The 22,531-nt window shown below is 49.0% G+C and overlaps 1 protein-coding gene and 1 long non-coding RNA gene across 10 annotated transcripts in view; one reads left to right on the plus strand and one right to left on the minus strand.

The window, feature by feature from the left end:
• Positions 1 to 22,531, minus strand: part of efr3a (EFR3 homolog A (S. cerevisiae)) — a 63,941-nt gene that overhangs the window by 32,569 nt on the left and 8,841 nt on the right. For all 6 annotated transcript variants that reach the window (XM_086204399.1, XM_086204398.1, XM_086204397.1 and 3 more), the window contains 3 exons: positions 10,208 to 10,284; positions 9,500 to 9,627; positions 8,507 to 8,657 (listed from right to left, as the gene is read on the minus strand). In XM_086204399.1, coding sequence (XP_086060525.1) covers positions 8,507 to 8,657; positions 9,500 to 9,627; positions 10,208 to 10,284 — 356 coding nt within the window. The remainder of the gene's footprint in view (positions 1 to 8,506; positions 8,658 to 9,499; positions 9,628 to 10,207; positions 10,285 to 22,531) is intronic.
• LOC147262031 (uncharacterized) lies at positions 11,367 to 15,369 on the plus strand. 4 transcript variants are annotated; one of them, XR_015115933.1, is made up of 5 exons: positions 11,367 to 11,511; positions 12,265 to 13,696; positions 14,057 to 14,128; positions 14,197 to 14,939; positions 15,232 to 15,369. It is a non-coding gene; the product is annotated as an uncharacterized LOC147262031 (long non-coding RNA). The 4 variants fall into 4 exon arrangements; XR_015115935.1 differs by lacking the exon at positions 11,367 to 11,511 and having other exon boundaries at positions 11,559 to 13,331; positions 13,408 to 13,696; XR_015115934.1 differs by lacking the exon at positions 11,367 to 11,511 and having other exon boundaries at positions 11,559 to 12,662; positions 12,746 to 13,696.

The raw sequence follows: 22,531 nt of genomic DNA on the forward strand, positions 1-22,531 counted from the left end.
ATGTTTGTGATAAATTTGAGGACGTTTGAGATCTAGAAGCATCAGACGAGCACAGCCGTCAGCGGCGTGGGGTTTTAGAAGAGGATCCCAGCAAAAACACTGCACTGAGATCGCTCGCCTCAAATACGGGCGCCTGTCCCAGTGACCTTGACCGAACACCAAAATCTTCTCCAAGTCAATTCTGGCGTGGAAACGGACTCCATCAGAAGATGCCAACGAGTACCATTTCACCATTTGTCACATCCTCAGTCTCAGAATTCACTTTAAAAAGTCTCATTTGCATTCAGCCTTGTTGCCTCTGACACAAGAAACCTTGTCAGACTCAGTGAAGCCGATCAAATCAGAACTCCGTTCAGATACAAAGAAGCGCATCTTTCCTACAAGTCATCCACCTGATGTTGTTACTTCAGCACCATTTTGTTTACTCCAATCAAATCTCGGTAAAACTCCAAGTTGGAAGTTATTCAGACGGCTCTGGAACTCTGCCGCCATCAGTTCAACATCCGTTTAAGGTGAGACCGTCAGATTCTAGATGTCTGATGTCACACACCCGAACAAGACCGCGTCCAGCTCTCCATCGCGGCGTCTGCCAGAACAGGACGGCGACGCGGTTATTGCAGCAGCTGACGGTTGAACTCGGAGGTCAAGAGGAACCGATGCACGTACAGGAAACAGAGATAAAGGGCTGCTAAATGAGGGAAAGGTCATGTGAGGAAATGATTGGTCATTTTCACACATTTCAGGGCGGCGTGACTCAGAGGTGGCGTGGCTATCTAGCAACCGAAGGGTCGCTGGTTCGATCCCCACTTCCCCAGGTGGCCATGTCAAGTACCCTTGAGGAAGATACTGAACCCCTGATTGCTGCGACGCCTGGCGACCCATCCAGGGGGAACCCCGCCTCTCGCCCAATGGCAGCTGGGATAGGCTCCAGCCCCCCGACCCTTAACGGATGAACTGTATAGAAAATGGACGGACGGACAACACACAGTTCTGGATCTCCATGTGCCTTTAATTCACCAGAGGAATTAATCCAGTTGCAGGGAGAGGATAAGTGCTTTCAGCGAAGAGGGTAATTCAGGCTGGAGCGGCGGTTTCATCATGTAAATAAGACTAATGGCAGAGGGACCTGCCTCGCAGCGAAGCAGTTAGGATTCCCAACAAAGAGAAAATGAGATGGTGATACAAACACCGGCACAATTTGTTTTACTTCCTCTGCTTGATTTGAACCACTTAAAAAAAAAGGTGTCATTACAAAAAGAGGGAAATGGGCCGGTTTTAATTTTCTGTGAATACTGATTAGTAAGAGCGGAATAAACAAGCAGTCGAGAGCAGCACGGGACCGCGACGCTGCTTCCAGCCCTACTATTTTTATTCCTTTGTCTCAGTCGGTTCTCCAATCGCTGACTGAACCCTGTGAGAGCGCCTCCTGAAGGCAGGCGGTTGAACTTGCGGAAGGAGTAGAAGTTACCGGCGCATGTTGACGGAGGAGCTCCACCTGCTCAGGATGCAGCTGGATGGTGGAAAACCGCTGCATTCACCCGGTTTTGTCCTCCAGTCTCTACTGACCCAAGCCAACTGCAGGGTCATGTGACCCGGGAGTGAAAAGACGTACCTGTTAACACCTGTTTCCAGTGAGAACTGGAAACCTATGCAATATTTTTTCAGGACAACAGATCAAGACAGAGGTGGTTAATTGGTGCCTGAGAACTTTCCTCTGAACACCTCGAAAGTCTCTGGTGCCAGGATGAGGGTTCGCAGCAGGGCGAACTGCTGCATTGTATTTTTCCTGATTTATTGTTTTTCTCCTCCACGAGGTTCATTATTAGATTCCAAAGCAGAACTGAATGGGCTTTTGTGGTTAAACAGACTCATGCAAACATCAAAAGTGTTGGAACTGAATATGAGAAAAATGTCAATTGGAAAAGGAAGTGAAATTCCGTTCTAACCTGTTGCTTTTTTTTTTTTTTTTTGCTGTTAATGAAACATTCGTTCCTTTTTTTAATCAACTAGAGAGAAAAAGTAAAAAAAAAAAAAACTTTAGCAGCAAATTAGTATAACATGAAGAAATCACATCAACTTCTACTCTGGAACATTTTCTTCTCTTTATATTTGATAGAACTGCATCTGTCACGAAGGCAATTATCAGCGCAACAATCTCAATTACACAAATTGGCCTCATTTCCATCAACATCTGTGAGGACCAAGCAGAAAATGGAAACTAATTATTGGTGATGATGGCGTTTTGTGAGGAGTGCGTCTAGCCGGGGCCATTAGTTGACTGAGGACCCTGACAGGGTGAGACGATGTGCATCGTGGACAAACTCCGCCCATCATCAGCTCATTTCTTCAACAAAATCTACTCCGCGCCATCAAATAAGACGTTTTTAACCACCAAAGGCCTCCGTTCATCAGAGGAAGTTCTGAGTTTTGGAGGAAACTTTTAGAATTCCTGGCGTCTGCAGTTTATTTCTGATATATGTCTGGAGCCGCAGACTGGGTGGGCCTCCAGAGTCCTGAGTCAGGTAATGATGATGAAGACCTGCCGGCCCGGTAACGGTCAGACTGGGACTCCCGTCCCCCCCTCAGCTCTCATTTACAGTGAACAATCATCGAGATTCCCTCCACGGAGGGCTGGATGCCTCAGGTAGGTCACATTTATAGCGACTAAAAATAGTTTCACATGCAGTTCATCTGCGGCCCTTGTCAGTATTTTTATGTTAAAAATGTATCAAATGTGAACACTGGTGCTGAGGCATCAGTTAGACTGCTCAGATATCCTGCTTCCAGCCGTCATATTGACCGATGTACACCGACAGGAGAACTTCCTACAGCAGGAAAAAAAGCTGATATCCAGCAGAGGGCTGTACTTTTAATAATGGTGGCCAAAACTAAGAAAATCGTTTTGAAGCTGGAGCTGATAAATGTTGGGTTACTTTAAATTGAATAAATATAAATGCAGAAAAGAGTTCATACCAGCAGGGGAAGAAATGGGATGCTACAAAATGTCATAACTACACATGAGGCTGCAACTTAGTGTGTATCTACACCACAGCCTCCGTATAAACCAGCTTTAAGTTGCTAACTGGTTTGTGAAATAAAATTATAGTGGACTGAATCTTTAGAGTGACAGTTTGTTAGTTCATCCGGCTGACAGTAAACAGTTCACGCATCCATGAGTGCTAAAAAACTAGAGACTCATAATAAATGTCAGAGAATTCCTGACACCGAAAAATCAAGATTGTGAATGACATCAACCTCAGCACTGATTCTGCTCTCGTGTCAGTATCAGAGTTTACTGTACTGCTGACTACAACATGCTGGTGGACAGTCCTGTTTCTTTAATCTGGTCCTTAATGGGTTACAGCCTGACTTCCTGGACCGAAACATTGGTACTTTTTCCTCAGATTGTCTCCCACCTTCATGTGGGGTTCCACAGGGATCAATTCTCGGGCCTCTGCTATTTCGCCTTTACGTGCTCCTGTTAAGGGTGACCCTTAACTTTCATGGTGTTTTGGCATGGCATGTAAATAAACACATGATTGTTATTGAATGCTGCTCAATGGACTCATTGGGCCCATTTAAAGAAATTAAAAACTTCCTCTTTCAGGGAACTGGAAGAAACTCAGTGTTTGTCATTACTAAGCAGAGTCAAGCTAAATATCTTATTATTCTCCTGAATTCAATTTCAGTGGCCATATTCTACCAAAACAATTTGAGCGGTTAAAGGAATATGTGACCAAACAAAATATTAAGCATGTATCTGGGTTGGAGCTTCGTTGGCTGGGATAAAGCAGGCACAAACATTCAGCAAAGTGTTAAACACAGCTGTAATCTCTTCTCCTTCAGATGCAGCAATGTTACACAATGTAACTTCCATTCATTAAGTTGGACAAGATGGTCTTCAGCTGAGGTCTAATTAACAGCTTTCTGTGGAGCTTTCAAATAAAAGCTAAAACCCGAGAAACTGCAGGTTAATCCGGCCGGCCTGACCTGAAGTTTTCACAGTCGACGGCATTGAATTACCACGATATTCCTCGGTGGCGTTTGGAATCTTCTCCTCCCTGCATCTGTTTTTGAAATCTTTCGTATGTTGCTTTGCAAAGCCAAATAAATTCCATGATTTCCAGAGAAACAAAGGCTACCCCCCCCCCCCCCAACATGGTGTGTCACTTCCATCTTGTATCACAATTTTTTTATTTTTTGCAAATTTACTGATTTTTCTGGCAATGAAGAAGTTTCCGTTTTGGGGTCTGAGTCAGAAATGAATGGAGCTGAAGCTAGAGGGAAACAAACTGGACGAATGAAGTTTTCTCTTTTAGGAGAGAATACAACACTTAACGGACCATCTGGGAACTAAAGCATGTGTTCAAAGCAATGAGGAAAGACAACAAAGACCACGGGAACACTGGTAGATTTCGCTCGTTTACGGGGGCGCTGATGGTAACCATCATTCTGAGGCATCAAATTGGCTTCTGGTCAAGATGGAAACATGAAGATGAGGGTCAATTCATCTTTTAGCTTTGGTATTTGGGACATTTTAACAATCCAGGCACTGAACAGGGAGCTAATGAGCGAAAGAGGGTAAAATGGGCAGACGTTAATGAAAAGGCTGATTTTCCTGGCCTATGGACTCCCATGAGTCTGACTCAGACGCTTCATGTGTCTGACTCACTGTGGACTGATGCATGTCGTCTCTATTGAGACGGAGCGGAGGAAGAGACACTTCTAGCTGTCGCAGTCCGCCAATTTCTTGTGATAAAGTTAACTGGAAGATAAATTTGGAAACTGAATGCCTGGCAGCGGAGACTGGACACGGACACACACACACACACACACACACACACACCACACACACACACACACACACACAGGGTAAATGTGGAGAATATTTAAAGGATATGCGTTACCACAAAGTTGACAAACGCTTTCGAGCAACAAATCTTCCCAGATGGGGAAAATCTATTTATTGCACTGCATTCAATTCCTGTCAACAATCACGACAGCTTTCAGGTAAAGTCTCAGATTGTCCATCGCCCCCAGAGCCAGACAAGAGGATAGTACTACGTATTTCACTCAGCATTGAGGTATCTGTCCGGTAGTTACTAATACAGCATTTTTGTTGGATGAAACCTGATGACGTTCTTTCATATTTGAATCCTGACAAGGACACAATCAGAGCAGTAAACCTGGAACACACAGACATAAACAATACCATGGAGGATATACTTTTACTTTTCATTCTTAAGTAAACTTAACATCAAAAACTTGACGATTTGCGGCGTGTCAGATCCTGAGTACTGGGACCTGCCCTCTCTTCGCCGAGCTTACGCTGCTCTGCGCCGACACACACCTTGTCACCAATTAGCCTGCTGAAGCTCCGGTGACCTACTGCTTTCAGACTCTCTCTCACCAAACACTCGCCATGTGCTGAAGCTCGCCGTTGCTCCACATCTCAAACAAACTCATTAACCTGATAATGGCCTGACAGAACAAACGCAGCCATTTGCTTTTCCTGGGCTACAATGCCAAAGCAACATTAAACAGAGAGTCTCTGCTTTGAAGCGGGCGCCATGAGGATAATTTAATCAACATGGCTCTCACCTAAAGGCAGCATGTAACCGTGTTGACAACCCCCCCCCCACCCCCTCCGCAACCAACGGCTCAGCTACCTGCCTCTGCACCCGCTCCCCCTCCTCTGCCAGGCTCCAAATACCAGGCATCAATAATGCAGAAGCTTTTGCATCTAAAACTTCCTGCTCCGTTGAACCTCCAACCGTGGCGACAGGCTCTGAACAGGAGGCAGGAAGAGAGAACTTTGGGTTCACCTTCAAAACACTTGGAAGGAGAAACGGGGCTGACATTTGCTCGCGGCTTATGGAGGCTAATAATAATTAGCTGCGTGATATCAGGCCATTCGCAGCGCCAGTGTAACGGTTAAATTAGATGTTCAGACTCCAGTATCAACCTCAAGGCTGACGTGTGTGTGTGTGTGTGTGTGTGTGTGTGTGTGCGTGTGTGTGCGCGCTCTTTACAGAAAAATCATCAAAATAATGATTCCTCTCACTCTGAGAGAACATTTTCAATCATCTACCAGCTCAGATACAAACAAAAACTAATTTCACATTTGACTCACTTTGTGAATATCAGAGGTTGATCTATTCAAATATGGTTTTGCTTGCATGTTCAAATTCCGACGAAGGTCCTGAGCTGCATGCTGGTATCAGGTAGACAATTGAAAACAAAAGCAGACGATGGAAAACAAAGTCATGTGACTAGAAGCCCAAAAGGCTACAGCTAGCTCTGTGTTGGACCCTCAGTCGTGCAGAGTAAGCGATTTCAGTCAGCCACTGTGGTACGATTTCTGTCGTCAACACTTCCTGGGATGCACCACCTGGAGGCTTCTGCTTGGATCGCCCCAGACGAAGACCTCACTACCAGCCACAGTCAACCTTGTGCTGTCTGGAAAACACCGACCCACCTGCAGAGCGGTGAAGGACATTGCAAGGTGTCCGTGAATAAATGGAAACTAACTACGGTATGGAACATGACCTGGCAGAACCAAATGCCCCTTGGCTGTGCCAACCACTGGAAAGATGTGACATTAAAAAATGACCAGACACAATGAAGAAGAAACGCTAGCTCTCAGGCTACAGCTAGCTCTCAGGCTACAGCTAGCCCTCTGGCTACAGCTAGCTCTCAGGCTACAGCTAGCTCTCAGGCTACAGCTAGCTCTCAGGCTCTCTGGCAACAGCTAGCTCTCAGGCTCTCTGGCAACAGCTAGCTCTCAGGCTACAGCTAGCTCTCAGGCTACAGCTAGCTCTCAGGCTCTCTGGCAACAGCTAGCTCTCAGGCTCTCTGGCAACAGCTAGCTGTCAGGCCCCTGCTAGCTCTCAGGCCCCTGCTAGCTCTCAGGCTACAGCTAGCTCTCAGGCTCTCTGGCAACAGCTAGCTCTCAGGCTCTCTGGCAACAGCTAGCTCTCAGGCTCTCTGGCAACAGCTAGCTCTCAGGCTCTAGCTAGCTCTCAGGCTCTCTGGCAACAGCTAGCTCTCAGGCTCTAGCTAGCTCTCAGGCTACAGCTAGCTCTCAGGCTACAGCTAGCTCTCAGGCTCTCTGGCTACAGCTAGCTCTCAGGCTACAGCTAGCTCTCAGGCTACAGCCAGCTCTCAGGCCCCTGCTAGCTCTCAGGCCCCTGCTAGCTCTCAGGCCCCTGCTAGCTCTCAGGCTACAGCTAGCTCTCAGGCTACAGCTAGCTCTCAGGCTCTCTGGCAACAGCTAGCTCTCAGGCTCTAGCTAGCTCTCAGGCTACAGCTAGCTCTCAGGCTACAGCTAGCTCTCAGGCTACAGCTAGCTCTCAGGCTACAGCTAGCTCTCAGGCTCTCTGGCAACAGCTAGCTCTCAGGCTCTAGCTAGCTCTCAGGCTACAGCTAGCTCTCAGGCTCTCTGGCAACAGCTAGCTCTCAGGCTCTAGCTAGCTCTCAGGCTACAGCTAGCTCTCAGGCTACAGCTAGCTCTCAGGCTCTCTGGCAACAGCTAGCTCTCAGGCTCTAGCTAGCTCTCAGGCTACAGCTAGCTCTCAAGCTACAGCTAGCTCTCAGGCTCTCTGGCAACAGCTAGCTCTCAGGCTCTAGCTAGCTCTCAGGCTACAGCTAGCTCTCAGGCTACAGCTAGCTCTCAGGCTACAGCTAGCTCTCAGGCTACAGCTAGCTCTCAGGCTCTCTGGCAACAGCTAGCTCTCAGGCTCTAGCTAGCTCTCAGGCTACAGCTAGCTCTCAGGCTACAGCTAGCTCTCAGGCTACAGCTAGCTCTCAGGCTCTCTGGCAACAGCTAGCTCTCAGGCTACAGCCAGCTCTCAGGCCCCTGCTAGCTCTCAGGCTACAAGCTCCTAAACCATTGGAGCTTCTGCCCTCTTGAGTCATTTCTACTTGCGTTCATACTCATAGTAAAAGACATGCAATGACACTGAGAATCTGTGCAGGCTTCATTTTAACTTCCACTTAAAGAAATATAGAAACATGTTTTGAGTCGACTCTTTGCAGCTGTGACAATCGCTGGGGTCGAGGGGCAATGGCCCTCCTGTGGGCGCCGGTCTGGATCAGAATCACTGACCTGCCCTGCAGACATCACAAGTTCTATGTTAATGAAGTATCTCCTCGTTAGTCACAGTTCCAACTGCCTTAATGACACTTGGCTCCTATACTACTGAAATTTTGAATTCTACCTGCAGGCTACAAACAGCAGGAGTAGAGAATCTGGCCACTTGTGAATATTCAACAGTTCGCAAACACAACTCTGCATTGCCCAGAGTTGTCTGTCTTAATATGTTTTCTCAGTGCAGCTGCAGAGGAGAATATTCAGACTCAGGTTCTCAGCATCTTACTGGTGGTGCGGGCCTTCCTGTCCCCTTCCTCAGGAGTATTTTAAACTACTCTCATCTAATAATCATCTTCCAAAGATGCTGATACATGATGAGAATGACGGTAAAAGGGTTCTGCGGTGTGGTCTTACCGAGTTGGTTCCCAGGACCTGTAGGTCTGGCTCTCTGGACTCCAGAAGCTTGGCCACCATGTGCAGGAAACTCTCCACGAAGGGCTTGATGCTCTGAGAGTGGCAGGCCATCAAGAGCTGGTCCAGAGCCTCCATGGCGATCACCACGTACCTGAACGAGTCAGAAACTCTATCACCTCCCACACAGGGTCATCCAGTCCTTTCTACAGCCGCTACATGCAGCAGTCGGAACACATTCTGAGAGGTCAAAGGGATGATGAGCCGTGGTTTGATTGACGGGGGTTCGGGGTTGCCATGTTGACACTATTCCAATTTACCAGAGCCGTGGGTATCAGCTCGCTCATGAAGCTGGGCTAAAGCTACATGCTACTGTGACTCACAACAGGGAAATAAGTTGTGAAGATGAACAACAAATTTAATTGTATACACAAGTTTCGAACCCCCATAACGATTCTGACTGAATTACAGGAACACACACGAGCCGGACGTCTCTCCGGTTCTGGTGCAGCCCCAGAGGCCCGTCTGGCTAACGGCCTTGTTAACTCTGACACTGCAACTGCTACAGCTCAGCTTTGACTTTGAAGTCGGTTGGAGGTTTCCACCTAAAACTGCCAACGAATTAACAGAGCTGCGCTAACCTGAGCCAACGTGTTGGTTCTCTGACAGACAGGCAAGACCCGCTCTGACGGCCTGAGCTTTGCATTCATTCTTTAAGACATCAGGGACATTACTCATCTCTCAACTGATTTAATTTCTTTCCAAGAACAGAAATCATTTCATGCTTCAGGGGAACTTAAATGGCTGCAGAGACTTGTAATGGCGTGGAACATTGTGATGAGCGTGAAAGATTCAAGTGTTGCCATGGAAGATTTCTTCACCACCTTGAACTGCACTTGTTCAACAATCTTTTTACTAACAGGTGAATGGAGCTGTCGATAACTGTCTCACCTGCACGTGTAAACACACGCCAGTGAACACTCACGTGACACTCACCCATAGCGGTGTCGCACCACGTCCCTGCTCAGCCTCTCGGCCAGGTACGCTCCGATCCTGTCCAGTTTCTCCGGCGCTGACACGGCGTAGAAGGTCAGCTTCTCCATGTCGGACTTGCTCAGGCCGTCCTGAACACAAACACAAGGTTCTCCAGTCTCTGGTCTCACAGAACAAAAACTGGAACATCAGGACCTGGATCCTGCTCCTCAGTGTCTCCGAGCTCCAGACTGCCACTGCTCCTTCCCTGTGAGGTGTTGTGTTTATCACTGCCAGGTGTCCAGGTAAAGAGCAGCGGGCTGACTGGGGACAGAGTCTCCCCGGAGCATTTTCATCTCCTCAGGCTCTCAGCAAGTGATAATTAATTTGACGAGGTCTCGACCGTTCCAGCATTTCAATTTCCCGCTGCATCGGTTTGCTCGCACCAGAGGGTCTCGGGACCACACAGAGGAGGACCCGACCAAACAAATAAAATCACTCCCTCATGCGTGATCCTGCCTTCAAATACATTAAGGGCACTACTTAATGAGGGTGGAGGTCACACAGTAAACTGGCGATGATCCCGCGTCACTGCAGATCCACCAGAGTCTCTGAGGCCGAGCTTGCGGCAGGAACGGTTCATGCACCACCGGAGGCCCGAATCTCTCTCCCCTCAAGTGTGATCACGCTTGACGACTAATTGGGTTTACAGACTTTGTGTGTTTGACTTACTTTAGGGTCCTCGGGGAAGATGTTGTCCACCAGGCGTTTGTACCTCGGCCTGAGCGGCCCACAGCAGCCACACACTCCTGCAAAACACACACACACACACACACACACACACACACACACACACACACAGAGCTGTGAGCAACCATCAGTCACAGTTTTTTACAAAATCCTGCAGCTCTGATCTCCTCACAGTGACTAAAACTCTGTGACCAAACATTTGTTTCTTTACATGCAGTTCTAACCTGCCTTTCTGTTCCACCTTCTAAAACGTGCTCATCTATTATTAATTACCTTTGAATCCGTTTCTGTACTTTTCCTCCTTTCTTTCATTTGAACCTTTATTGGTTTTATTACATTTCCATTATTGTATTGTTTAATTATCGCAATCAGCTGCTCAGCCACGAGTGAACTGGATCACGTGTCTGTGGGAGAGGAGACCTGAGTTGGGCGGCGAAATAAAGAAAGTTACTTGCAACTCTTAGAGGTTTCAATTTTCCTGCCAAACCGGAAATCTGAGCGTGAAAACTAACTTGAAGAAACAGTGCTCCTTGCACCAGCAGCCTTCCATCTACCAAGAAGAGCCTTGATATCCAGGTTCCACGTTCCAGCATGGAGGAACACTTTCATGACGCCAGCCTCCTGTCCACAGAGGAGGCCGGCGTTGTTGACAGGCAGGATTTAGTGTTAGCAGCAGCGGCCTGTCAGTCGATCAGAAGTGATGAGTCATCAGCGTCATGGGAACAGCGACAGCAGCGTGTCAGTCAACCGTCAGAGAACAGCGGCGAGCATCTGACTGTGGTTGTGTTCACGGACAGTTGTATAAATCAGCCAAAAAGGACGGCAAAGGCCAAAGGACAGACGATCCATGAGGGGGCGGTACTCGGCATGCCGGACCTCACCAGCGAGGAGCCGCCCGCCATCCATCACTACCTACGAGTCACCTCATCGTCTCCAGACTCAAGTTAACCTGAGAAGCAGGGGACTCCATTTCCCAGAGGCCCACGGGGCTCTCACAGGCCACCACCTCCACACCTTCTGGGTTTAAGTCTCAGGTAGCCTAGCAGAGAGTTTACCCGCAGCCCCCCCCCCCCCCCCCGGAAGCCTGGACATTAATCAACCACATTAAGGCTGATATCAGCGGCCCGTCGCCATGGCAACCGTTCCACAGCAGCAGCTTTAACACATTCATTAAGGTCCCTTCAATTACCTGCCACGTGAGGGCAGAGAGCGGCAAGGGAGCAGCCGGCCGGCAGAGTATTAGTGTTACCCGTCGGCTTTAATGGACTTGTCTGAGGAACCGTCAGGTGAGGAAGTACTGACCTTTTACTGAGTGACCTTATATGGAGCACAAAGAACTTCCTGTGATTTAACCAGGCTGAAATATCATCCGGAGTGAAGGAAGCAGATCAAGCACGCTCCCGACATCACGCAGCGTGGAACAAGTTGGATTTTGCTTGCTGATTCTGAGCGAACACCTGACAAACCAAACTTTTGAAAAAGCCCATAAATGACAAATTTACGTCATCGTTTCCCCGTCCTCAACACCTGATGAGCGAAGGTGGAGACTTGACGCTGAAAATAACAAGGAGCGTCCCTGGTTACAAACGCCCGGGGACGAACGCAAAGATTTTGGCGGTCACGGATTTTTATGCTTTTGTATGAACGTGACAACCAACAGGAGTCGATGCGACATCTCTCAGCAGCACTCCAGGGATGAAGGACACGTGACCGTAGTTATTCGTTTGTGCAAAGTAGAACAAAAACCACTATGGTTAGAAAATGTCTTATTGCAGCTCTCGGAGAGTGACAACAGTTTAAAAAAAACAAACAAAAACAACAACAACTTTGCTACTTTATTTTGTGATATTGGTCAGGAACTGATACAGGATCAGATCTGACAAATTAAAGCTCAACTGCCTCATTAACCCCTCCAGTTCCTCCAATTCTGGATCTACTTTCCGGTGTTTTCCTCGACGTGAACAATAACGGCTGCGTTTCTCTGGTTTATAGAACTGAGCTTTCGTCGGTTTGGGAATGATTTCTGGATATCTCCTCAGGCTCACGTCATCCCGGTCAGAGGCAGGAAATGAATGAACGCAGCTCCAACTGGCATCGCGGCTTCACTGCTCTAATAGACGCCGTGCATCAGCCGCTGCGTCCAGCTGCATGAGCCCCACCACCCACACGTGGCGGCCACGCGGCCAAATGAATTACACCTGTAGAACCGAGACAGCTGCGGGGAGGACACCGTTACTGAGGCTGACATCCATCACCCTGCTGCGGCCCTGAGAACTTAAAACACCTGCGCCGATTCAGATGAGAATAAAAGTGCAGACCTAAACGACTTGAGATCAAACGAGAGAAGAGTTCACATCTTTATTCAGCATCTGTATCTCGGGTGGATCTAAGCAGCTTGTTAACACGTGTTTCCACCACAGGAGCACGACGGCGAGAGGTTTTTCATCAGCGAGGCTGCTGCAGCTCCGAACGGCGCCCGAGCAGAGTACTAACCTAATCTCTATTCTCCATCAATTCCAGGCCGGGAGAGCCGGGCGGCCGGCGGAGCCACGAGCACTGAATAAACAGGCCCAGTGAAAGAAAAACGCACCAAAACAGGATCTGATTCTGCTTTATGCAGAGCACAGGTGAGCACCTGAGCCCGGTGGCGCCGCCGCTGCAAAAACAAAAACAAAAAATTCTACAGAGGCATTTTCGTGACGACCTAACCTGTAACTCCAGAGAACTCAGGAGGGCCACTGGGACCCCGAGGTGAAGGGGTCTCAATTTGTTATCTAGTCATCACAAATGTGCGGATCTCACCCAGAATTAGACCCCTTGGTAAGAGAACCTGGAGGTAGAACATCAGTCAGCCTCACAAAGGCCCCCCTCGGGCTCACAAGAGGCCTCAGACCCACTGCATCAACATTCCATCCATCTCACTTTTCCAATGAATCACGAATGTGAGTTTACCGCGAGGAGCTTAAGAATCTGACCCTCGGTCAGGAGGAGCAGGTTCCAACCTACCGCTGGTCAGGCGCCGGCCCGAGGCCCGCCGGTACCTGAAAGCTCCATCAGCTTCAGTCCGAGGCACCCGTCTGTACCGCCTCAGGATGCCCCGTCTAAGGTAAGCACAGAAAGAGGGCATGACTGGACCCAGTCTTCCAGAACCAGTTCCTCACAGCATCAGTGATGAAATCTAGCTTCAGAGCACCAGACAGGTTCTTCGGTCACCAGCTACCACGAACAGGAGAGAGCTTCTCCTCTGGGCTCCTCCAGAGACATCGCCTGCAGCCCCTGACGGACAGCCTGATCAGCCAATGGCCCGGCAGCACGTCTGTCAGCACCTGGGGTGACGTCTCACTGTGACGGAGCGAGCAGGACGCCGCCCGCCGTGGGGTCGAATGTGAGCCGCTGCGGAGAGGATCAGGTTCCAGCCAACATGACCCGACAGAGATGGAGACAAAACCTGGAACCAGCAGCACCTCACAGGTTCTTTTACCTCTTTTTTTTAACAGATGGACGCCAAGTTGCCAGTACGTATAAAAACACGTTCATATGGTGATGCTCACCTTTTGAAAGACACACTAAATTTCACAAAGTGACTTTTTCCTTCATTTCCAAAACATCTGGAAAGTCTTCTGCTTGATATAAGCGTTGTTTTCGCATGATTGATGATGAGGGAAGGCGACCAGACTGGAGGAACAGTGGGGAGATGTAGAGATCCCCCCGTATGATGCAAAATTATAATTTCATTTCTCAAGCTGTCACCTGTACTTCATTTTCTACTTGGTTGCATTTGACCTTGCCGTTTCTTGTCCATGTTTTCTCTTCTTTTGCGGTGTTGTGCAGTGTTGTTCACCTCTAATAAATAAATAAGCCGCCGCCGCAGTCGCTCTCACCCCCGGTAACGCCGTGTGTCAGGTGCGTAATCTACTAGATTAAAGAGCGCCCACAGCCTCCTGATTAACTCTGTGGCCTTTGACAAGCAGATGAAAGTGGTTGCACACCGTCAGTCTCCTCCCTGACTTCATCAGCATCCTCACGACGCCCTCCTTCCCTCAAGTTCGTGGGGTCGCAGATGAGATGGTTACCGGGCCGAACAGACGCAGAGCTCCCGGAGGAGGCATCGCCGCCGCCGCCGCCGCCACCTCCCTCAGAGGACAACAGACGCAAAGTCAAAGACTTTCATTTCAAGTTTCATTTGAATGAGGGACCTTGATGATTCTGCCTCAAACTCTGACGGGCGGCGTCGGTGGATGAGGAAGGTCTCCCAGTCCAAGGAATGCTAGCTTGTAGCAGTGGCTAACACCATGACTCCATCAGAACTCCACCTGACTGGTCCTGTTTAAAAGAGTCTTTTTGTTGTAGATGTGCTGGATCATTGTGTGTTGAAGCATAAATTGTTTGTGTGGTTCTCAACCTGGTTCTGTATAACTTAAACGACTCTATGATGAAGCTGGTGCGGGTATCCAGGGGGTTCCGTCCTGCTGTGGATGAATGAAACAAGCTCGTACGGTTCTGGGATATCATTCGAAGTGAAACTCAACAAAGGCTGCAGCCGACAGAGTTCTCAGACGGAACCGCCAAGGAACCCGCAGCTTCGGCAACGACGTCCCCAGCCTGGACATCCGTCTCCAGAGACAGAGGGGCAGCAACCATGAGGCAGGACTCCGGGGGAAAGCCCGGGTCCACATCTGAAACCATCTAAGTAGCGGCTGACAAACGCGATGTGGTGAGTCGGAGTCGTCTGGTACACATGATTCTCTGTTACCGTGCGTTTTGCAAATTGACAAAGTGTTTGCTTGCTTTGAAAACCAAGGCTCTGGATGGCTGGTGGGCTCATTGACTTGCATTACCACGTCCTGCTTTTGAACCTTGAAGGGCGCAAGAACAAAAACAGATGATGGCCCATAAATTTACAGCCTCCCCGTCGCTCGGCCTCGGTCCCAGGCAGACGGATATCTAAATTTACACCGCTTAAAAAGCTGTTTTTGTTTTCTCTCTGCGGCCTGGTCTGTCAGCAGGATTTTCTCTCCAGATAAAAGAATTCTCAGCCAGCAAAACAAAAGAGTAAAAGCTACCCAAGGTGCTTTCAGCAGCTCTTATCTGTCAAGAGAAGGCGGAACGACTGCCAGTTTGCGAGCGGCAACACTTAACAACAATTAACGCAGCTGGCAGGTAAACGGTTCATCCCGTATCCAGTGAAGACATCACGGATGAAGAGAAGAGAAGAGCAGACACATGATCGCGGTCGTTCATTCTGACCCCATTTCTCTGTTCTGTCTGAATCCAGGGATTCGACGCGAAGAACTGGAGATCTCCGCTGTCTGAGAAGTGGAGCCAATGCAGGTGTTAGACATGTGATATTTCCAAAGACCAGCAGGGGGCGACGCCCCTGGCTGCTGCAAAGATGTCTGGTTGCACAGATGTCAACAATAAAATGACTCCAGGGAACATTTTCCTGATTTGTTCTGATCTGTCAGGAGCTCCAAGACTCCTCCAACACGTGTGAAGTTGAGTTTGTAAATTATGATTCCCTGAGTCAATTAATGATCACGTGTGTGTGTGTGTGTGTGTGTGTGTGTGTCTGGGGGGGCAGAGAGTCTGGAGCCCGAGGGTGTTAAACATGTTAGAATTTTCTAGCTGCTGCTGGACGTCTGTGGATCGATGAGCAAGTCCACATCTCAATTCCCTCCAGTGGAGTCGATCCTAAACGTCTCTGTTGGTTGTCTCCACTTTGTGCCTCTCCCAGAGGTTAGTCCTCCACGTCGGCCATTATTCATACCGCTGCAAGATGGATTCGGGGCATCAGATAGCATCTCCTCCAGCACCTTCACCTTCACCGCAGCGCTGCTTTATAAACATTGAACCAGACGCCAGGAAACAATCTGCATCTCGTGACAAATGTGTTATGCTCCTATTGAATTATGATCCGACGGTAGATAAGAGAGATTTGTTACGGGGGCGGTGGAAACTCAGCATTCCTCATTTAAATATTCATGCAGGCCAGATAAACGGGGAGGAAATGGAATCCGACTCGGATGAAATTTCAGGGGTTCGCGTTTCCCTGACAGGGAGGAGAAGGTGGGTGGAGGCGAAGACGAGGAGAAACCTGAGACGCTCAGGTGGGACACGCATCTGAAACCCTGATGCCATTAATAGAGGCAAGGCTTCAGCCCAGGTGGAACAAGGCCAACACCAAATGACCAACACAGACCACAGAAATGAGCTGCGAAATGTGAGGAGAACATCAGAACGTTTGGGCAAGTTGAAAAAGAAACGAAAAAAAATAAACCTGAAAAAAAACTGTTGTTGTGGTGTTTTCAGGGTTTTTGATTGGTCTCAGAACTCCTTGTCTACTTTGACATTCTGATAAACGGAACCTCTTCGATTCAGAGTCTCCGGCGTCTGTCAGGCTGACTCACAGATGTCAAAATAGGCTGTAAATAAAGTTTGAATACCGGTTGTAAAAGAACAAAACCTGAACAAATCAAAATGTCGGCCTGCGCAATCAAATCACAAAAACAAAAACAAAAATTCTAGCCGTACAGCACAAAGGTTCCTAACAACTCCTGACGTTTCCTCAAACAGGGGCGTTCTGGTCTTCCTTCAGCAGGACAAGGCAGTGATGGGGAACGTTCTGAGAACCCTATAGGATCAGTGCTTCAAGAACTGGGCCGGGTCTTGTGGATAAGAGACCCCGATGGGGGTGTTTGGGTCTTTGAAAACACATTAAAATAGAGGCTCTTCTCTTCCCAGCCAGTGTTCCATCAGTGCCCCACTGCAGGGGATCGACCGGCGAGATCCATCAGAACCACGCGGGGGGGGGGGGGGCATCCATCGCTCAGCGAATTACAGCAAGGCGCAGCAAGGAAGAAGACGATGGAGAGGGAAGAAGAGGGGATAAGAGGCTTTGGGGCAAAGAGAAGAAGCGATGATGACGACGGAAGGAGTGGGACGAGCAGGGGAGGGAGGAAGGGAGGAGAAGAGATGGACATGGATGGAGAAGAGGAAGGAGGATGGATGGCATGGAGAAAGCGGGGGAGGAATGTAGCAGATGGAGGAGGAAGAGGAGATGGAGGGGCAGAGCAAAGAAGGGATGAAGAAGGGAGTGAGAAGTAGGAGAGCTCAGGGTAGGAGAGATCTGTAGGGAGGAAGGACAGGAGGGAGGTGACAAACGAGCCCAGTCCAGAGCCTCCCCTCCCTCCTGGTCAGCCTCCTGGTCCACCTCCAGACGAGGAGGGTGGGAACATCAATCACGCCTGGCGCCCTGAACACGCTAGCAAACACAGAGACAGCCCTCCTTTTATAATGGACGGTTAGTCAGAGGAGGCTTGTGCTACTGAGCCATCATTCAAGCCCAGTGCAGGAAAACATCAAGATCTGGGTCATAACCCGCCTCCACCTCCAGGAGGAGCTTAGCTGATGGAGCTGGTGAGCGTCCGGGGGGAGGGAGGCGGAGACACCATTACCTGTCTAAGCCTTTTATCGAGGGAGAGGGTTTAGCCGGAGATCCCACTTCATAAATCCTCCAAGAGCTCAGGAACCTTCAGCAGTTTAAAGGGGTTTTTATTGCTTTCTCATGGTTCCACTCTCAGGAGCGTGAAGATCCACAAGCAGGACGTTCTACATCCGCACCAAAGCCTCCAGAACATTTCTGGCACGTGATCCCACCGCGATCGGGTTTTTAAAAACGCTCTTCCCTCTGTGTGCAGACGTGTGACCGTAGATTACATCTGCTTGGACCAGGAGCCATTTTCTACCAATGTCAGCATTATCTTTATTTAAAAAAAAATAAAAAATAATAATAATAATAAAAGTTTATAGGATATCCACATTTTGTTCGTACTGAGAAACACATCTAAACATTGTTCATCTGAAAAAGTAGCACTTCTCTTTATTTCTGGGGCATCTGGAGGAGCGCCTACATCATTTATTTGCTGCATTGTTTCCTCAGAGGAGAAGAGATCTTTGCTTAATGGACCAAAAATAATAATAAATTTGAAATTACTAATGTGAGGACCGTACAGTTAATATTTGTTCATTTCCTTGAAGAGCAAAAAAAACTGAATCAACTCCACATCCAGTTTGGGGGATTTTAATTGTGTCAGACAGGAAAAATGAAGAGATTCGCAGCCGTGAGCCCTCCCGTGTGAGGGTAACGGCGTTCCAACAGAGGCCGCCACCCTGCTGTGCGAGTGAGGCAGTCGGCCCGGTTGTGAGTTGTCAGCACCGCTGACACTCGCATGATGAGGAAGATAATTGGAGTGCCAGAGCACAACACAGATCCGGTTATCAAACCTGACGAGACTAGACCCACTAACTCATTATCAGACGTTTGATTCCACCTCGGATAATTAAACGTCTGTCTTACACGCCAGGCGTCAGTTTATAGCGCCGCGTCGCCATGTCATTCACGGGGAAAACATGTGGAAAGTCTGGCTGATCCCCCGATCCACAGGGAGGTGGTGAGAAGAAGGAACATTTATGTCAAGAGCTGAACCCGGGTTCTGAATGACTGTTCCACAGGCTTTAACAGAGGGGACTTCATAATCAGGAGAGAGTGTGTGAATGACTCCAGTCCACTAGGTGGCAGTAACATAGCTCTAAACTTGCTGCCATGAACTCTAAATAAGAACCGGAAGAGGATGAAGCGGCGCACTCCAGGGTTAAGGCACCAACCACTAGAGGGCACTTGGAGAGACGATATGACGTCAGCAGATCTGGTTCTGGATCAGTTCAGACATCTGATCCCTTCTGGGTTCTACCACCCTAACGAACACCATCAGAATCCATCCCCAGTCTGATGAGTCCTGCCAACATACAGAGATGGAACGACCCCGAGAAGTCACTGAGGTTACAATAAACAGAAGGGAGCTGCTAACCCTAGTAGCTGCTAACACTAGGAGCTGCTAACTCTGGGAGCTGCTAAGTCTAGTAGCTGCTAACCCCGGGAGCTGCTAACCCTGGGAGCTGCTAACCCCGGGAGCTGCTAACCCCGGGAGCTGCTAACCCCGGGAGCTGCTAACCCTGGGAGCTGCTAACCCTGGGAGCTGCTAACCCCAGTAGCTGCTAACTCTGGGAGCTGCTAACCCCAGTAGCTGCCAACTCTGGGAGCTGCTAACCCCAGTAGCTGCTAACTCTGGGAGCTGCTAACCCCAGTAGCTGCTAACTCTGGGAGCTGCTAACCCCAGTAGCTGCTAACCCCGGGAGCTGCTAACCCTGGGAGCTGCTAACTCGGAGCTGCTAAGCCGTGGTGCGTCTTCCCTGTCAAAGAAACAAACAAACAACAACAACAACATGTAGACTGAACCACAGTGATGAAGTGAGGCAGAAACAGTGAGCGGCTGCTGCTCTGGGTCCTAAAATGTTTTCTCTCTTAACAATCTCCATGAATGACGCACATCAAAGCACCTTCCATTTTCTATCTGCTGAGGTTTGCGTGTCATGGCGGCTCACTGTGGGAGTTCAGGCTTGGCGACAGAGAAGCTGCATCAAAAACACCCCCCCCCCCCCCAAAAAAAGGGAAAAAGGATCAAAACGCAGCTTTCTTTCTCCCCACGGTGCTGAGAAATGTGTGTGTCAGAGAGAAAGAAGACGAATCACCGTGAAACAGGTTTTACGGCTCACAGATTCGCCGGGTTGAGTTTAAACCCGGACTGAACCATAATGACTCGAAGCAGCTGCAACAGGATCCGATGGAGAGATTTTACTGTAACCGCAGGAAAGCCGAGATGCTGCCAAGTACGGGAAGCACAGGAGGAACTCAATCCTAATCCTCTCAGCGGCCCAGTCCAGCTCGGATCAAATAGCCAAAAACCTTTTTTATTGTTATTTATGCTCCTGAGGACCTTGAATATCTCTGCGTGATAACACAAATATCTGGGATTTATTTTAGAACCACTTTCCAGGACCACAATACCTCATGGGATCTGAAACAGATCCTTGTGTTTCTGTGTAGAGACACCGTCTCTGGACTGGAACGCACCCCAACCACCGACGGCAATGAACGCCTATTTTAAGGCTTGTTTCCATCGGGTGACGTCACCCGCAGCCATGAATTATCAACGGCTCTGCGGCTCCACAAAACTTCTGCAGTTCAGCTGTAACTCTGTGGTTTCATGTGACGCTGCAGGTTCCCGTTTCAGACAGAGCCGCTTGTGTACCAGGGGATCTTGGAAAACTGATGCTGCATTACACAGCATTGGTGCGTCTGCGTGGGTGCCGCGGGACGCTGAGCGGAGGAAGGCATCATCATCATCATCACGGCGGCGGGAACAACCATCTCTGGACAAAGAGTCAACCTCGATGGCGTCTCAGCTTCAGGGACAGTCAGTTTTTCTAGTCCTCCATTGGTTAACTTGTTTCAGTTTGTGGTGAAGAGAAGGTGAACCAGGGGACAGAGTGACAGCCACCAGGTGTTGCGGCAGCTGACACACTTGAGCGTATACATGGCCGGGACAGCGCCAGTAGTCCAGTTATCTGATCCGGATGGACCCACCCGCGCATGAGGCTGCTCGGTCTCCAAAAATAAACCCTGAATGAGGAAGATACCGGAAGCATTCATGAGGTTTTTGTTTGGCCTCACCGAGTCAGCCTGTGAATGTGATGATTCTCCTCAGGGCAGAACCGCAGTCGCTGCCATGTCAAAGCACGCCTCTGACCTCTGGTCTGCCGAGCCTTCTGACGGCTGCAGCAGAAATCTCGGAGTGAGGTCATTTCCTGCTGCTTCCTCTTTGACAGACAGTCTCAGTGTCTCAGCGAGGCAGCGAGCGGTCTGCCAAACGCCGCTGCGGGAAGAGATCCACAGCCTCCACAAGCATATGGAGCCGCTGACGCAGCCCCCACGCAGGCTTACTCGTGTTTGAAAAACACATCTGCTCAGCTCAGCGGCGTGAGGACGGAGACGCTGCAGCCACAACAAGGAGGGTGAGGTCTGAGGGAGTCACAGGGAGGCGTGAGCCAGAGGGTTACTGAGTGATGGGACACCAGAGGCCTTCATCTTCTGGCATAAAAAAAAAAAACCAACTCAAAATCATCAAGAAATTGTTCTCATATCAATTCTGAATTGTTCTGCGATGAGAAGAAGAAAAAGACCTTGTCATGATTTAGATCAGGTGAGCGATCAGAACTGCACATCTAACATGTCGGGCAAATGACCAAAGAAGAGGTGGGTTCATATCGAACACGCAGATGAGACAAGTTTATGTAAATTAAGATCATTTAAGATTAAAGTGAGAAGCCTAATACACTCTGATGTGTGTTCAAGGTCATAACAAGCTCGTAGTCAGACTATGTACATCATGACGCTCTGTAGCGCTGCAGCTAAGGAGCGGAGCGGAGGCACTGAACCGTGTAATTACGGTACAACTCATAATTTCTGAAGCTGTGCCCCGCAGCCTTCGGGTCGGAACGTCACGGAGGCCGGAAGACGCCGCCGCAGCCCTCAAGGTCAAACCTGAACAGTGACAACTACCGCTGAGCTACGACCAAGCTGTGGTGCAGTCAGCGTGGCCAGCAGGACTTCCTGCTCCACCGGGTACAGTTAGCAGTCCTGTTAGCAGCTTGATACCACGTCTACAGATTAACGACAGTAAGAAGCTAAATCCTGGTCCAGACAAGAGGGAGGAGATGTGGGACAGCTGAAGAACAAATGCAGCATCCAAACTGCCACAGTCTGGCCCAAATTGTCTTCTTAGCCTCTCAGGAGTTTAGAATTGCTGCCAAATCTCCATCCACCATCACACAGTATAAATATTCTCCCAGGGTTCTGCTGTATATCAACAATACAGCATAGAATAACGTTAGCTTAGCCGCTAACAACTAGCTAACAACAGCAGTGCTGAGATTCCAGGAGATTAAAACCCTCAAAGCAGCTCTGACAAAAATGACAAAAGTAATGAAGTATCGCTGCTTTTATTTTGAAGGCAGTGAAAGTGATTCTGTAGGTAACTGATCCAGGATCAGACAGATAAAAATAAATGAATAAAAGATGAGGTTTCCTAATTAAACTCGAGTTTCCTCGTAATGGCGAGCAACCGAGAAACAGACGATCGACGTTCCTCCTCATTACGAACGCTGGGATCCACTTTCTTGGATTCATCAATCAAAACGTCCGCACGTTGTTATCGAGTACCTGAGGTTTGGGGTCGTTAGTTGACGGAGCACAGATCAAACACATTCAGGCGACTGAAACTAACCCCGCTGATCAGTTCTAATCAACCACGGTCAGTTTTCATGTCACAGCAAAACTGGAATAAACGGCTGGGGTGATGCTGGGATCTACGTGTGTGCGAGGCAGCTGGAGGAGGCGGGACCATCGTG

The sequence above is a fragment of the Aulostomus chinensis genome, chromosome 5 (assembly GCF_037954235.1).
Source record: "Aulostomus chinensis isolate RoL2024-O1b breed Wild chromosome 5, RoL_Achi_v1.0, whole genome shotgun sequence".
In the NCBI taxonomy this organism is placed as follows: domain Eukaryota; kingdom Metazoa; phylum Chordata; class Actinopteri; order Syngnathiformes; family Aulostomidae; genus Aulostomus; species Aulostomus chinensis.